Source organism: Natrix helvetica (genome assembly GCF_964273705.1).
Source record: "Natrix helvetica genome assembly, chromosome: 5".
In the NCBI taxonomy this organism is placed as follows: Eukaryota; Metazoa; Chordata; class Lepidosauria; order Squamata; family Natricidae; genus Natrix; species Natrix helvetica.
The window spans coordinates 19,530,165-19,546,627 of record NC_138551.1 but is presented as its reverse complement, the minus strand read 5'-3'; the positions used below and the strand labels follow the sequence as shown (position 1 = coordinate 19,546,627).

General features: G+C 42.0%; 1 protein-coding gene across 10 annotated transcripts in view; it reads right to left on the bottom strand.

The window, feature by feature from the left end:
- PHC3 (polyhomeotic homolog 3) overlaps positions 1-16,463 on the bottom strand; it is a 395,745-nt gene that overhangs the window by 340,168 nt on the left and 39,114 nt on the right. For 9 of the 10 annotated variants that reach the window (XR_014175581.1, XR_014175582.1, XR_014175583.1 and 6 more), the window contains 5 exons: positions 16,125-16,362; positions 11,050-11,906; positions 9,468-9,618; positions 4,496-4,758; positions 2,201-2,360 (listed from right to left, as the gene is read on the bottom strand). Coding sequence is in view for 7 of the 10 variants with exons in the window: in XM_081955583.1 (XP_081811709.1) it covers positions 2,201-2,360; positions 4,496-4,758; positions 9,468-9,618; positions 11,050-11,906; positions 16,125-16,362 (1,669 nt within the window). In the remaining 3 variants the exon portion in view is untranslated. The remainder of the gene's footprint in view (positions 1-2,200; positions 2,361-4,495; positions 4,759-9,467; positions 9,619-11,049; positions 11,907-16,124; positions 16,363-16,463) is intronic. The other variant, XM_081955577.1, reaches the window with a different exon arrangement.

Genomic DNA, 16,463 nt, shown 5'->3' with positions numbered 1-16,463 from the left:
AAATGTCAGCATTCAAAACTACAGACCTGCATACATTTCCCGAGCGCAAGGCTCATTAAAAATAAGATTGATAACAACATGGCTTGGCCTCCAAATTAATAAATTTAGGACTGAATGAAAGAGACATGGTATTTTCCAAGTAAATTCATATCATTTTTTTTAAAAAGCCCATAAACAATATTTAATATCAATTTCCGTCACTTACACTGCTTAGTCATATGTCAATCAAGCCTCTGATTTTTATATAGTGAGGAAAAAAGCCTCCAATATGTACCGTGTTTTCCCGAAAATAAGACAGGGTCTTATTTTCTTTTGATCCCTGAAATAAGCCCTTGGCCTTATTTTCGGGGAGGTCTTATTATTTTTGAGGTGCAGGAGGCGGCGAGCGTGGTTACCTCATGGCTGCTGCTGCATTGCAATATTTTGGAAGGAGGGCTTATTTTCAGGGGAGGGTTTATTTCAGCGCATGTTCTCAAAAGCCCAATTGGGCTTATTATCTGGGGAAGTCTTATTTTCAGGGAAGCAGAGTAGTAATAAGATGGTGGTGCCAAATGTAACTATTTTATATCCCATCTGCAACTTTAAAATTGAACATATTCAAAACCTAAACCTTTAATTCACAGAACTGCAGGTAGTCATCGACTTACGATGGTTCCTTTAGTGACTGTTTGAAGTTACAACAGCACTGAAAAAAAGTGACTTATTTCTGTTTTCCCCACATACGACTGTTGCAGCCTCCCCATGGTCATGTGATCAAAATTCTGATGCTTGGCAACTGATTCATATTTATGATGGTTGCAATGTCCCAAGGCCAAGTGTTCCCCTTTTGCGACCTTCTAACAAAGTCAATGGAGAAGCCAGTTTCACTTAACAACTGAGTTGTTAACTAAACATCAGCAGTGATTCACTTAATAATGGTGGCAAGAAAGAGGCAAATGTCTCACTTAACAACTGAAAGATTGGGCTCAGTTGTGGTTGTAAGTCACGGACTACCTGTATTCCCTGAAAGAATGAATATTGCTTGCCCGCAGTAATAATAACAATATACGTTTTAACCTATAAGGTGAAGTAAAGATTCCCCTCGCACATATGTGCTAGTCGTTCATGACTCTAGGGGGCAGTGCTCATCTCCGTTTCAAAGCCGAAGAACCAGCGCTGTCCGAAGACGTCTTCGTGGTCAAGTTGCCGGCATGACTCAACGTCAAAGGTTCATGGGACACTGTTATCTTCCCACCAAAGGTGGTCCCTATTTTTCTACTTTGCATTTTTACATGCTTTCGAACTGCTAGGTTGGCAGGAGCTGGGACAAGTAATGGGAGCTCACTCCATTATATGGCACTAGGGAGGTGAACCACCAAATTGCCGACCTTTCTGATCAACAAACTCAGTGTCTTATCTACTGAGCCACCGTGTCCCTATAAACTATATTAACCTATAAACATTTGAATTTTCCACCTTATTCTGTGAGGTGTAAATTGCCAGCCACTGTATTTAAATACACTGTTAATCTTCAATAAACCTTGGATGAGCTGAAACATTCACCACATTACCTCTAACAGGAATTTAAAGATGGTATTCAAGTGACTCATTCATGCAGCCAATGCAACTTTTATTCCCATTTAGTTATAACAGTGCAGATGGGAATATAAGTCTTCTTCCAGAGCCTTTAAGTTAATCTAACATGAAAACCTAAAGCCAGGTACAGGACAGTGGTGGGTTCCGGATCCTGTTGCAACCAGTACGGTGCAACGGGGCCGGCGTCCATCACATGAACGTGCGCAGCACGCGCACGCGTCCTTACCTCCTGCAATGCTCTGGAATGCTCCAGCTTTTCGGCGGATGATCGCGCAGGCGCCGTACGCTCCATGCATGTAAGCGCCGAAGAGCTCAAATACAGGTAAGGAGCGCGGGTGGGTGGGTAGGCCCTCTGGAGCACCGTACCGTACTGGTATCCGGTGCTCCCGGCAGGCACCGGTATGCCCATACCGGGGCGTACCGGTCGTAATCCACCAGTAATAAAAGGATGTTTCCCTTGCAGTTTCAGCCCTGACACCTTACAGTTGATTGGTAACTTCCTTGCAACGAACTATTTTAGGAATCTGGTATCCCAAAGGTGGGAAGGCCACTCTGGACGATATTTAAAGCTCCTGGGAAAATAAGAGGAATAAATATTCATATAGATTAAATGAAATACAAAAACCTTCAGTAATTATGTCCTCCATCTCTGTGTCTGAGGAGTTGTCGGCATGTTTGGCATTGTTCTGAAGCTCCGGTTCAACACACATAACATTCACAACTTGCTCCTCCAACAAGAGTCTCTTTTTTGCAGGCTGGTCAGTCAGAAGAGATGAACAACTTACCTGTTAAGAGAGGAAGACGAAATCATTAACAAAAATAAATAAATGTTTGATTTCTCATATCAAGTGTCTGAAGAGTTCAGGGCTTTGCTGATTTTATAATCTAGCTACTGCTACAAGGACATACAGAGCCATAGATTAGATGCTTCTATCAATTTCAAAGACAGGCAGTAGTGTAGCCATGGGGGTGTGTGCGTGTGTGTGTCCAGAGGCTATGGGTGAACCACCAACATATGGAAGAAAATGTGAAATGAAATATGGAGATATGAAGAGGGGAAAAAATTAGTTTTTAATATGAAATAACCTTTGTTTGAATCTTCCATTTGTGGCTTTGTAATGAGATGCCACAGAAAAACAAAGATGTTATCATCTGGACACATTCTGAGCTACTGTTCTATTCTATTGAGAGGAAATGGGATTATATTCTGCTGTCTCTTTCCAGCCCTGACATGCACAGGAAAACAGACGGAAAATATAACTTTTTTGTTATGAAAGAGAGGAGGAACCAACTTTAGGATGAAGGGCCATAAGCTGAAAACACACATTTATATTTAGTTAGTTTGTGTGTGTGTGTGTGTGTTTTTGTGTGTGTGCATACTGGGATTTCCCATTTGCCTTTGGATGTGCAACTCTTATGTGCAATTTTGCAAGCTGCGCTGAATGCTAAAAGTACGTTTAAATTTATCAATACATTTAATAATAAAGGAATACAAATAACTGCATTTATGAAACAGAAAAGTATTGAGCCTTAGTTATATTTAAAAGCTGTCTTCAACAAAAAGGCAGAAGAGTCCATGCTTCCTGCCCAATGGAAAATGTCACCTTACTTCTACCCTGATGTCATCTTTGAGAAGCAACGTACCCCTGGGAAAGAACTGGTTTCCCCTCAAAAAGACAATGGGAAGGACAAACAAAAATCAACACAAGGAATCACACTTCTCAACCGCACACTTAATATTCCTCAGCTATGGCTCTTGTCTCTCTTAAACCCCCGCCTCCAGGATAAGTATTTTTTTAAAAAATCTCTAAAGAAAAATAACTAAAAACAGACCAGTTTGAAATATAGTTTAAATGTAACTTTAAAGAGACATTGTTTTGTTTTGTTTTAAAATTCCCAGTTCAAAATTATTGATGGACTAATCCCTGACATTTATCTCCAGGTTATGCTTTTGTTCCTTCCCCGAGTCAACATGGTTTACAGAGATTTACAGGGAGCAAATACAATCATGACTAAGACTTATGGGCCCATCATAATTTTATTTATCAAATATATTTAGCTACGCAGTTCACCAGAAGTGACTCTAGTGAGAATGCTGTTGATGTTGGGGAAAGGAGATTCGGTCATTTTGCTTTTATGCCTGTGATGGGATACAACCGGTACACCCCAGTAGGGGCATACCGGTGCCTGCTGGGAGCACCAGGTACCGTTCCGTTCCGGTACTCTGGAGGGCCCACCCACCCATCCTCATCGGTATTTGAGCCGATCGGAGCTTGTGTGCATGGAGTGTGTGCAACACTCCGCCGAGCAGCTGGAGCATCGTGGGCAGTAAGTACGCATGCATGCACTGCGCATGTGCATGTAATGGACGAGCGGCCCTGTTGCACCATACCGGTTGCAACGGGATCCGGAACCCACCACTGTTTTAAGCTTACTCTTGATAACACTCAACACGTATTTTATAACCTCACATATGTTCTCCATTTATGGTATACCCAACCACCCATGTGCTAAGTCTTACGTTACAAAATTTGGCGGGTAGGAAGATGAACCTTTTCAGGCAGAGATTGTAGGAAGGATCTACGGTGGCAAATATTCTCAAAGCATCTGGTCCCACCTTTTCCAACCAACAAATTTGACTAAAAGGCATACATTTTTGTGAGTTGCCTGATCCTTTCCAGCAGAGGTCATTCTGATTACAGTCACTAAAGTCCAGAACATTGTTGGGCAGAAAACTTAAAACTTCACTGGCTTCATGAAGAACAGACAATAACGATTAATAAAAGACAATTAGTCTAAATTATTCAGAGCAACAAAGATTAAAGAAACAGAAACCCCAAATAACCACAGCACATTGCCTTTCAAAAGGAAAATACCACACATACAAGGTGCAACGATGTATTTTTTTTTTTACACTTACACTTACAGGAAATGGTTCTAACCCCTCTTGGATCACAAAACCCTCAATGACATGAGTCAGGATTTGTGGTTTAACGATAGCCTGTGGAAGTTTGTTTTCTATACTAGGGTTTCTATTGGACACTGATGCGCTGCTGTGAGTCCTTGTTGCAATTGCTGGGAGCAAAAGAGGTGGCTGTGGAATAGAGGCATGCGAAGGGTCTGATGGTGATTTAATTACAGATGCGCTGACTGATGAGGCCATTGAAGAATGTCCCTCTTGTTCTGGAAAAAAAGTAATGTATGTATTTTTAAATAACTCAAAATACCTTCATAATTATAGAAAGCAATACTTTCATTCACAACTTGGCTACTACAGAAGTCTCTTCCCATATTTATTGCATCAACTGACATGGAACTTTGGAAAAAGAAGCAGATCTGGGGACCATATAGAACAGTGATGTCTAACCTTTTTGTTGTTGGGTGCCAAAAATGCGGGCGCGCGCATGCATAATAGTGTGTGCGTGTGCAGGCACCCATAATGCAAAGCATGTCCCCACATGTGCATGCGCACACAACCCCCCCGCCCCTTACGCTCCCTCCCCCCACGTGGGCTGCACTGCTTGCCTCCAAGCTGAGGTTGGTATTTCCTCTGGGGGGCTGGGGAAGGCCATTTTTGCTCTCCCCAGGCTCCAGGAAAGCCTCCGGTGCCTGGGGAGGCTGAAAAACGAACTTCCAGTAGGCCTGTTGGGTTTGTTTTTCACCCTCCCCAGCTCCGGAGGCTTTCCTGAAGCCTGGGTAGGGCAAAAATGGCTTCCCTCGGCCCTCCGGAAGTCCATAAATCATCTGCCTTGCGCTCTGGAGCTGACAGCTTGCGTGCCGGCAGATATCACTCCTCGTGCCACCTGTGGCATATGTGCCATAGGTTTGCCATCACGGATATAGAATTTCCACGCATTCATTTCTTCTGGAGCAGGCAGGCTGTGGTTCTGCTGGGGCTTTGCTGCCCTCATGAGGCTGATCGTATCTCCTGATTCCTCTTCATTTACCTGCTCCAGCAAATTTATTTACCCATTTGCAGCCACCCCTGCCTTTCTGGAAGGCTCTACTTCTGCAAGACCCAACACCTAAATTAGACATCTTTGACTCGCAAGGCCTGATGAATGTAAAGCATTCTCTGTGACAGATTCTACAGTATCCAAGGCTCTGATTTTGGACTAAAAGAACTCTATGATTGTTGGGGCTTTGCAAAAGAGGTCTTCAACAAATCAGAAAATGACCAGTGGCTTCAAGATTGACAAGCTAGTAAGGGAGAGGCCAATGGATAAAGAGCAGAATGGTTTTATCCTCTTTCTTCTAGTAATCTCAGCTGCAACAAGGCTCCCCATGTGAATGTATTCTTGAAAATGTCCAGCCTACCATCAAACTCCTGCATACAGCCCATGTGGACAATAAAGTTTCCCACCACCAATGTTCTATCTCTGAAAGCCTCCCTTCCTGCTTGCGTTTGTGAAAACGCACAAGGAATAACTCAAGTAGTAATCCCCAGCTATGCGCTCTTATCTACTGCTCTTCTGAGGTTTTCAGACAGCTTAAGTGAAACAGTTTCTGGCTCAACTTATGTTCTGTTAACCTGCAGGGCTTTTTTCTTCCTTGTTAACTTATTGTATTTTTCAGAGTATAAGACACTCCAAAGTATAAGACGCACCTAGCTTTTGGGGAGGAAAACAAGTAAAAAAAAATCTGCCTTTGCAGCAAACAGCCGATTTCAGTTTCAGTACAGCACAAGCAGCTGACTGGATTGGCCTTCCAACGTTCAGCTGTTTCAGGCTGAAGGGATTGCCATAGCCTATTGCTGCCTCCATGCGTCCCATTTTCAGCCTCCGCATGCCCCGTTTTCGCCCTCCGCATGCCCCGTTTTCTGCCCATTCCAGGCAGTGGGAATTGGAATGGGCGGAAAATGAGATGCTCAGAGGCCAAAAATAGCATGCGGAGACTGAAAATGGGGTGTGCGAAGTGGCAATAGGCAATGGCAATCTCTGCAGCCTGAAACAGCTGATGGTTGAACAGAAGTTGAATCTGAAACAGGCTGTTTTCTGTTTGCTGGAAGGAAGCAAATTGCTGGGAGGCAGAGGCCAAAGGGTGGGGGGCGGCAGGTAGGCAGGGCTACATTCAGTGTATAAGACACACCCATATTTTCACCCTCTTTTAAGGGGGAAAAAGTGTGTCTTACACTCCGAAAAATACGGCAATTATTCCCTGTGTTGCATTCTAAAATAACAGTTCTTGCCTTTTTTTCCTCTGACATTTCTCTCAATAAAGAATATTTATAGCTCGGGGGTGAAATGAGGGGTACTTGGTGATTTCTGAGCTGTTTTCTTGCAGATGCTTCATTACCCAAACTAGGTAACATCATCAGTGCTTTTGTCTGAATGTTACCTAGTTTCGGTAATGAAACATCTTTATAAGTATAAAGTTATACTTATAAAATATTTGTTTGTATAGATAAAAGAATCACAACAGCTATGTAAAAAATGTAATGTGTTGCAAGGATGTGAAGTTTGTACAAACAAAATAATACACACATACACACACATATATAATGTATACATGAAACATCTGCAAAGAAAACAACCACGCTCAGCACCAGGGCCCCCTCTGATATCTCATCAGGTATATGAAGAGATCCACTGTGTCCCCTTTTAGTCCTCTCTTCTCAAAACTGACCATTCCCAGTCCCTTTTCTCTTTCTCCCTTCAAAGGACTTCACTTCTAGTTCTCAGGATAGACCGTCTTTCTCTGATGCTGTTCTAATTTGCCTGGATCCTGCTTCAATTTTAATGCTATGCAATTGTCCTGTGCAAATAAATGCAACAATGGAAGGTAACCAAATGAATCAGTGGACTAAAATGGGGGGGTTGAAATGCAATGTTCATTGTGGGAATTTAGCATGCAATGACGAACACAATAGAGACACTGTATATTTATCGACCAACACCTGGTTTGCAGACGATCAGATTTTTGAAGCTCTAAAAAGTTTTGAAGTTTCAGTTTCCTAATGGTTCCCTTTTACCAAGTAGGGAAAAACCCACCTTGGGCAATATATATAGTCTCATTATTTTCTCTAATTTCTACAGATCAGCAACACCCACTGTCAGTTAAAAGTAAAGGTTCCCCTCGCATATATGTGCTACTCATTCCCGACTCTAGGGGGCGGTGCTCATCCCTGTTTCAAAGCCAAAGAGCCTCTGTCTGAAGTTTCTGTGGTCATGTGGCCGGCATGACTAAATGCCGAAGGTGCAGGGAACGCTGTTACCTTCCCACCAAAGGTAATGCCTGAGGACTGCTAGGTTGCAGAAGCTGGGACAAGTAACGGGAACTCACTCCGTTATGCGGTGCTAGGGATTCGAATCGCCGAACTGCTGACCTTTCTGATTGACAAGCTCAGCGTCTTAGCCACTAAGCCTCTGCGTCCCTTTAGCCACCATGTACTTGTTCACATAATACAACTGTATTTTTCAGAGTATAAGACGCTCAGAATTACAAAGACACACCTAGCTTTTGGGGAGGAAAACAAGGGGGGAAAAATCTGCTTCTGCCTCCCAGCAATTTGTCTCCTTGCAACAAACAGCAAACAGTACAGACAGTATGCACTGTTTGTAGTGTTAAATTTCAAACTATACTTGTACAGATGCTGTTAAAATTGATGTGCTTTCTGGAAGTTTGGTTATTCTCTGCTATTTAAAAGAAGATACAATAGCACTGGGCCTCTTCAGATCAAGCATTTATTTTAAAAAGCTTCTTCATTTTGATAAGCTCATGAAGCCTCTGGAGGGCCTCCCGGGGCTGGGGGGGGAGGCTCTTTTCACCCTCTCCAGGCTCCTATAAAGGCTCTGGAGCCTGAGGAGGGCGAAAAATGGCTTTAAAAAAGGGTGAACCCAGCTGACAGGGCAGTGCCTCGCGTGCCCTGACAAATGGCTCCGCGTACCACCTGTGGCACTCGTGCCATAGGTTCGCCATCACTGCTATAGCCTATTTCAACCTTTGCAAGCCCCATTTTTCCCGTTTGCTGCAAGGAGGTAAATTGCTGGGAGGCAGAGGCCAAAGGGTGGGGGCAGTGGGGCTACATTCAGTGTATAAGACACACCCAAATTTTCACCCTCTTTTAGGTGGGAAAAAGGTGTGTCTTATACTCCAAAAAATACGGTAGCTCTCTCCATTGCCTCCAATATTTTTGAGATGCAAAACTATAAGCACGAAAAAGAGAACATTTGTTTTAAGCCTTAAGCCTGAGGTGTCAAGATGAAGAGAGATCAGTTGATGACATTCCTCCTCTTCTTTCTGCCTTGCACCAAGGGTGACTTTATGTTCTTAAGACAAGGCAATCCAATCTATGAGCTTCCACATTCTTGCTTTCAATTTACAACAACAAAGCAACAAGCCTGATTTTCAAAATGCCTTCAGCAGCACTGCACAGCCCTTAAACTTAAAGGTGATATGTCTATAGAGATTCTCAAGTCTTCCAGGTCATGGTTGTCCTCAAGATGCTTTTTTAAAGAGGCAACTGGAGTTTCTGGTTTTTCCTTGAAGACATTTCACTTCTCATCCAAGAAGCTTCTTCAGCTCTGACTGGATGGTGGGGAACAGACCTTGCAGACAGCTGGTCATTTGCATCCTTTTAGCAGGTTGCTAAGACCTGTGTCCTCAGGGTCACCTGAGTGGTGCAAATGGGTGTGGGGCCTTCTTGGAACTGTTGAAAGGACTGTGTTGTAGACTGAAGATAGATGATGTTGTATCCCTCCTTCTCTGTTGAGAGAGGGCTGTTCAACTTTGACATAGATGGCCTCTTCAACACAGTCCTTTCAACAGTTCTAAGAAGGCGCCACACTTGAAAAAAAGCACCTTTGGGACATACAGGTGATGCTACGAAACAAGACATCTGAGCCAGAAACTGGGCTCAGTTACAATACCACAACGTGTGTTCTTTTTCTCACCTGGAAAAGCGTCTTCGTAAGAAAGCTCTTCGCGGCTTCTTAAAGTTATCGCTGGTGGTGACAGCGTTGGTGGGGTGGGAGTCCTAACCATGCGAACACCATCTGAGTCCTCAGGCATCTCATCTTCACAGACATCTTCCTCCTGGTAAAGCTGCATTGAACAAACCAACCCTCTTTAGAGTCAAGCTTTGTGGGTATTATTAAAATGAAAGTGCAACTACTATCAGTTTGTTTATTAAAATCAACTCTCAAGAAAGGTATTAAATTTTTAAAGGCAAAACCTTAAAAACAGATTAGATAGCAGGTTAACTGAATTAGTTTGAATTAAATTATTAAATAATCGAACTATTTACAATAGAACAAATATATACCGTATTTTTCAGAGTATAAGACACACCCCGTTCCCTCCCAAAACAGGTTGAAAATCTGGGTGCGTCTTATAAACTGAATTCAGCATTTTTTGCCTCCCGAAACCCCGCCCCCTTCACCAAAATGGCCACGCAGAGCCTGTAGGAGGCTTTCAGAGTGTTCCTGGGGGCTGGGGAGGGCAGAAACAAGGAAAAACGCGCCGTTTGTTCCTCAATCCCCCCCAGGAGAACTCTATAAGCTTTCTAAAGGCTATCCATGCCCTTTTTTTGACAAAAAACAGTTCCGTTTTCGCAAAAAATGGGCTGTTTTGGGGAGGTTTGCAAAGTTTGCCTCTTCAAAACTTTGGTACGTCTTATACTCTGGTGTGTCTTATACTCCAAAAAATAAGGTATGTGTGTGTACATACGTACACACACACACACACCAGGAAGAAATTAATTTAGAAGATGTTTTTGCTGTAAACCTATCTTGCCTTAACCTGTTTCTTGGGATAAACAAATCAATCAGAAATCTGACACTGTTTTTTAAAATGAGCTCCTTTAAATGGAATTATTTATTATTCCTTCATTTTTTTTACGTGTGAACCATCCACAGAATCCTGCTAACTTGGTGGATAGAAATATAACAGTAAAGAAAAACTCTGAATGCGGAATATAAACACATATTTCTGTAAAGAGAAAATGCCTAAAACATACAAAACTACAATATGTTAAATTTCAAATTGGGAATCATCCCTGATAAAATCCATTGACATTTTAGGAGGGAAATACAAACAAAATAAATTATGGCATCACCAATTACCTCTCAAACAAACAAGTGCTTACCAAATTTTACTAGAGCTTTGCAAAGCATTCGGAAGGGGGGGCATTGCCAAGCACACTGGGGCAGGTAAAGCTGACCTCCCTCCAAGCATTAAAATAGCTACTCTCTTCAGAAGGCTCAGCACAGCTAAAACAATTACGATGAGCTTTCTGAAGGGCACACTCGTTTTAATGCTCCGAGAGATGGATTTGCTTCTCTTGCACAAAACGCTCTAGCTCGGTCTGCTTTCAACAGCTCTGCACAATCCCTATTTACAACAGTGCTTACAATCCTTCAAAATTTTGCTTCGTCAGCAGGAACCTAATGCCAATAAATATTTCAGATAACTTTCACTTGTCCATCTTTCACACAGTTTTAAAACTAGAAAGGAAGTCATTCTCCAGAGACTTACCACTGGGGTTTCAATAGGTACTGTTTGTTGCACTTGGAGGTTTACTGCAACCGTTTGGGGAGGCGGAAGTGTCTGAAGTGGCAGCTGGACCAAAGCTTCAGCAGCGGGAAGCTCCTCTTCAGAAACTAAGGTATTTTGTACCAAAACCTGATCTTGGGACAAAAGTTCAGGCTGGACTTGCAAAGATGGAACAGGAGGAAGGCTCATCTGTTGAGGGTGGGCTGGAGTTGATGACAGCTGTGGAGAGGTTGCAAGTGGAACTGGCGCTGGGTGCAATGTTGGGTATGGTTGATGAGATGATGGCGATGACATCTGTTGGCTGGGAGTCAGCATGGAAGGGTGGTCTGCTGGTCCCCCGTGGACTAATGGGGAAGGGGACAACTGGGGCGGATGAGCAGCAGACTGTGAGGTTGATTCCGTTGAACTCTCATCAGCTTGCACCGAGTTATGTTTGGACTGGAGCGCCGACGATGTCAATGGATGGGACTGAATAAGAGTCTGGGGGTTGATAATTATACTGGGGGATTGGCTGGGCGAAGTAGGGGGCGGCGGAGATACTACAACGGATTGTTGTGGGGATGGGGATGGGGTTGGAGAAAGTGGAGGAGGGTGGACATGGACAGGGGTGCAGTGCTGGGATGGGGTAATGGCGGGATCTGGAGTCAGAGGATGGCCCTGAAGGGGGGCACAGTGCTGGGACGGAGTGGCTTCGTGGCTGGGAGGCAGCTGGAGTGTGATTGGTTGGACTTGCTGTTGCTGAAAGATTAGCTGATGGTGTGAGAGCTTGGAAGGTGGCGAGTGAAGAGCGGGGTGCTGATGTTTTAACAGGGAATGAGGTTGCATCGGAGAATATGAGGCTACACAATAAAAATGGAAAGATTTACAATTAATATTTATTTTAAGAGCACAGAAAGCCATTAAAATATGCTTATTTTCAGATAAATATCAATATTTGTACGTAGGTTTACCTACTGTTTGCTGCTTAATACCCATTATATTTAACTTAACTTAAATTTGACAAAGCCATAAGAGAAAGACATCTGTGATTATGTACAATTAAACTTATAGTAAGTTTGTATAAATCAATCCCCAGATGTTTTTTTTGTAGAAATTTTTTTTATTTTTTATTTTAAAAACAAACATACAAAGAATCTTCGTCCTTTACATACTGTAGAAAGTGTATCAGTTGGTTACAAAAGACTTTCGTGCATCTCTTCCACAGTCATCAACCATAATTCATATTAATTCAAGTATTTTAACTCAGATATTTATACATGTTACCATCATCATATCTCCATTTTCATTTGACTATAATTGTTTAAACATCCTTCATCATAAAATATACCAAGATTTAATACATAACCACATACTGGTTCATTTACTATTTCTAAAATCCTCCAATAACAATGAATTCTTATGTCCTATTCTAGCTAAACATCCATAATATTTAGTAATTTTCTAATCCTCCTTTCTAAATCACTGTTTACAATTTACATCCAGTTTCCTTATGTTGATCTCATACATATGTATACGTTGTTATCATTATCCCTCCTTTATTTGACTATATCCTGTATCACAGTGATGGCGAAACTATGGCACGCGTGCCACAAGTGGCACACGGAGCCATTTGTCAGGGCACGCAAGGCGCTCCCCTTTCAGCTGGGTTCACCTTTTTAAAAGCTATTTTTCGCCTTCCCCAGGCTCCAGAGGCTTTATAGGAGCCTGGGGAGGGTGAAAAGAGCCCCCCCTCGGAGGCTTCAGGGACCGTCTGGAGGCTTCCCTGATGCCTTCGGAGCGCTTAAAACCACCCTCCGAGCAAACCCGAAGTGACTTCCGGGTTGCTCGGAGGGTCGTTTTAAGCATTCCGAAGGCTTCAGGGACCGTCCGGAGGCTTCCCTGACGCCTTCGGAGCGCTTAAAATGACCCTCCGAGCAACCCGGAAGTCACTTCCAGCTTGCTCGGAGGGTGGTTTTAAGTGCTCCGAAGGCTTCAGGGAAGCCTCCGGATGGTCCCTGAAGCCTCTGGAGGGCTTCCGGGGGGGGGGGGGGGAGGTTCTTTTCGCCTTCCCCAGGCTCCTATAAAGCCTCTGGAGCCTGGGGAGGGCAAAAAAAAGCATTTAAAAATTGGGGGGATTGTGCGCGTTGTGCGCGCATGTGCACTGGGGGATTGCGCGTTGCATTATGGGTGCGGCACGCCCGCACACGACCCCCCTGCGCTCCCCCCACTTGTGGCACGCAAGCCAAAAAAGGTTCGCCATCGCTGCTGTATCATAACATTTCCCCCCCTAATAATCAAGACTTAATGAATCTAACATGGTTCTTTTTTATTAACATTTATATATAATCAAAAAGATTTCTAATCTTCCTTTCATGGCTACCACTCGATATTCATATCCCATTATTACTTATCATAACACTACACATGTATACATTATCATCATTATCAATTATTTATTTCACTATATCTATTGTCACTAAATTTCACTAAGTTTAACTAGTTTTAAATTATACACTTCCATCTATCAACCTGTACCTTTCCAGTAGCAAAACAGTCTCATGTCTTCTGCCATTTGTGGTATCAGTCCTCTAATCATCTCCTTAATCAAATTTGTATGGACTCCTCTTTGCAATTCATTGCTTATAAAATCTCTCATGTAATTTCGATGCCCTTCTTCTGTTTCCTTAACCAGCTTGCCTTTAATTGTCAGTAGTGTTATCAAAGATGTTGCTAATAAAATTTCCCTCTTTAAATCCATAAATTCTTTTGTTTTTTCTTCTTCTATATCTTGCCATCTGGGGTAGAGTTCCCATCCATTTAATTCCTCTTTCTGTATTCCACTCTTTCCATTCCCAGACACAAACCAATCACCATAAATATCAGCAGATTTAATTTCTTTATGGTCATTTTCCTCTTCGGTTTTTAGGATTCTAACCTCCACTTCTTCCACTGATAAACATCTCCAACTTCTTCATCAAATTTCTAAGAATATCTTTTGCAGGCTTAAGGTTTCTTTCTGCTGTTGAAGTTGTGCCATTATTTCCAGCTAACAAACACTGCTGCTCTGAATTGGAAGGTTTTTACAAGATTAAGCATAAATTGACAATAAAATTTTATTTTCACTTTTCCCTGGTTAAAGATATATTTCAAAGGGACATTTGTATGCTTCTCTTCTTATCGCTCTCTATAAACAAGCAGTGAGACCTTGGAGTGCCAAGTCAGGATAATCAGTAAGGAAAGTAAAAGTGTTTCGTTTCCAATACACAAACCTCCAGCCTCCAAGTAGCAGTGTTATTGTTACAATTTTCTTTGTTTCTTTTTGTATTTTTTTTTATATTCCAAGTTAAAAAAAAGGTCCGATTCTTGAATGAGTTAGAAAAACACTCACAGTAATGAAAGAAGAGAATTTTAGTCCATAGGTTACAAAGATAATAAAAGAAAAAAATAGAAGAAGAAAACTTAATCCATTCGTTTTAAAAGGCTTGCATAAATTCCATCCATGAAGATAGCATTTAAAAAGTAAGATAACCCACTGTCCAAAATCATTCAAAGCTTAATTCTGCCGCTTATTTCTCCTGTTCTTCAATTTAAATTAATTTTAAGTTTTTTATAGGCAGTCTCTTTTAAAACGGTAAAAATTCCTCACCAGCTGGAAACATTTTCTCTTTCCGTATCCTTCCGTTTTAGAGCCGCCCCAACTTAATCAGCCTTGGCTGGATTTTTTGTTGCCAGCTTGAGGAACTTCTCTTGCATCGATCAGGGACTTTGCGATGTCCCTGAGATCAGCAAGACATATTCTTCCTGTTCACCGTCTCTGCCGGACGGTTTAGGTCTGATTGGACCACCCAGCGGCAAAAGTATCAGCTGCGGTCTCAGAGCATCAGGACCTACGTATCGTCGCGACATTGGCTCCTCCTCCAATCCCCAAGATGTTTTGATTTGGTTTTTTTACAAAAATAATTTTAGAAATCTTTAACATGAGCAGCTTTATCTAAGGATCTATACAATTGAATTTCTAAGGAAAAAAACACATTCAAAGCAAGGAAAAAAATATTGTACCTTAAGTGACTTAAAATAGATGTCTCGCTTTGAACTTTAACAACAAGAACTAAATCCACTTTATCTTTATTTTATTAAACAATAAAAGAAAGCAATGAGTATGATTTTCTGGATTATTGGATCGAGTGCAAGGAAAATATTGTATTGGGTTATTTATGCTGCCTAATCTCTACAAGTAATTCAAGGATAGCAATAGCAATAGCACTTAGACTTACATGCCGTCTTACAGAGTCAGCATATTGCCCCCAACAATCTGGGTCCTCATTTTATCCATTTCAGAACGATGGAAGGCTGAGTCCATCTTAAACCTGGTGAGATCTGAACTGCCAAACTGCAGTAACCTGGCAGTCAGCAGAAGTAGTCTGCAGTACTGCACTCTAACCACAGTGCCATCATGGCTCATAGTTTTCAGCTAGAACTTTGAATCTAACATTTGATGCCGACTGATTTTTGAATTTACTGAATTCTGTACCGAAGTTCTAAATTTCTTCTAATCAATTCAACTGGTTCTGTTAAGTGGCAAAACCTTCTCAAATGTTGATACACAGGGGATTCATTTCTTTTCTTTCTTAGTTTTCTTTAATAAATTAAAATATTGTAAATGCTGACTTCCCATATCTAATTATTCAGGCACATCAGATTTCTTATTTGGAATAATGTGATCCATGCTCCTAATATCATAACTAGTCAATAAACAACATCTGAGATACAAAAGAGACAGAGAAAAGAGAGCAGAGACTTCTGCTCCCTTAGTCCAAGGGCTTCGCATGAAATGAGTCCCCACCAATGAAGAGCATCCTTTAGTTCCGTAGAGATTCAGGTTTTGTAGCCTACCCGACATATTATTGGATGCAAACCAACTGACATAATAATGCCTACAAATCAAGTGGTTTTGGTACTTGGTGACTGGGGTGGCAACAAATGGACAAACATTTCAACAAAAGTCTTAACTATAAAAGAGCATCCTTAAAAATCCTTCTGTGGGCTTTTAAGGATGTCCTACTGTTGGATTGTCCTACCTGGTGCCATTAACTGATGAATACTTGACGTACGGGTAACAGCTGGACTTCGAGGCTCAGCATTTGGGCTGTCTCCTTTCCTTTTGCTTTCTAGATCCGATTGGCTGGCTTTGGCACCGGTTACAGATTTGCTAGGACACACAGCTAATGTCTGGGGTTGACTTGAGATTTTGGGCGTTCCATTTTGAGAAGTAGACAATACACCCAGCTTCTGACTCCGCAAAGTCAAATTCTGGACCTAAAAAAAGAAAAAGGCAAATAAATATTTTTAAAGGTATCTTTTCGTGTAAATACATGCATTCTTTGGGGCCGTGCCTGCACTGAGGAACAGCAATCCCT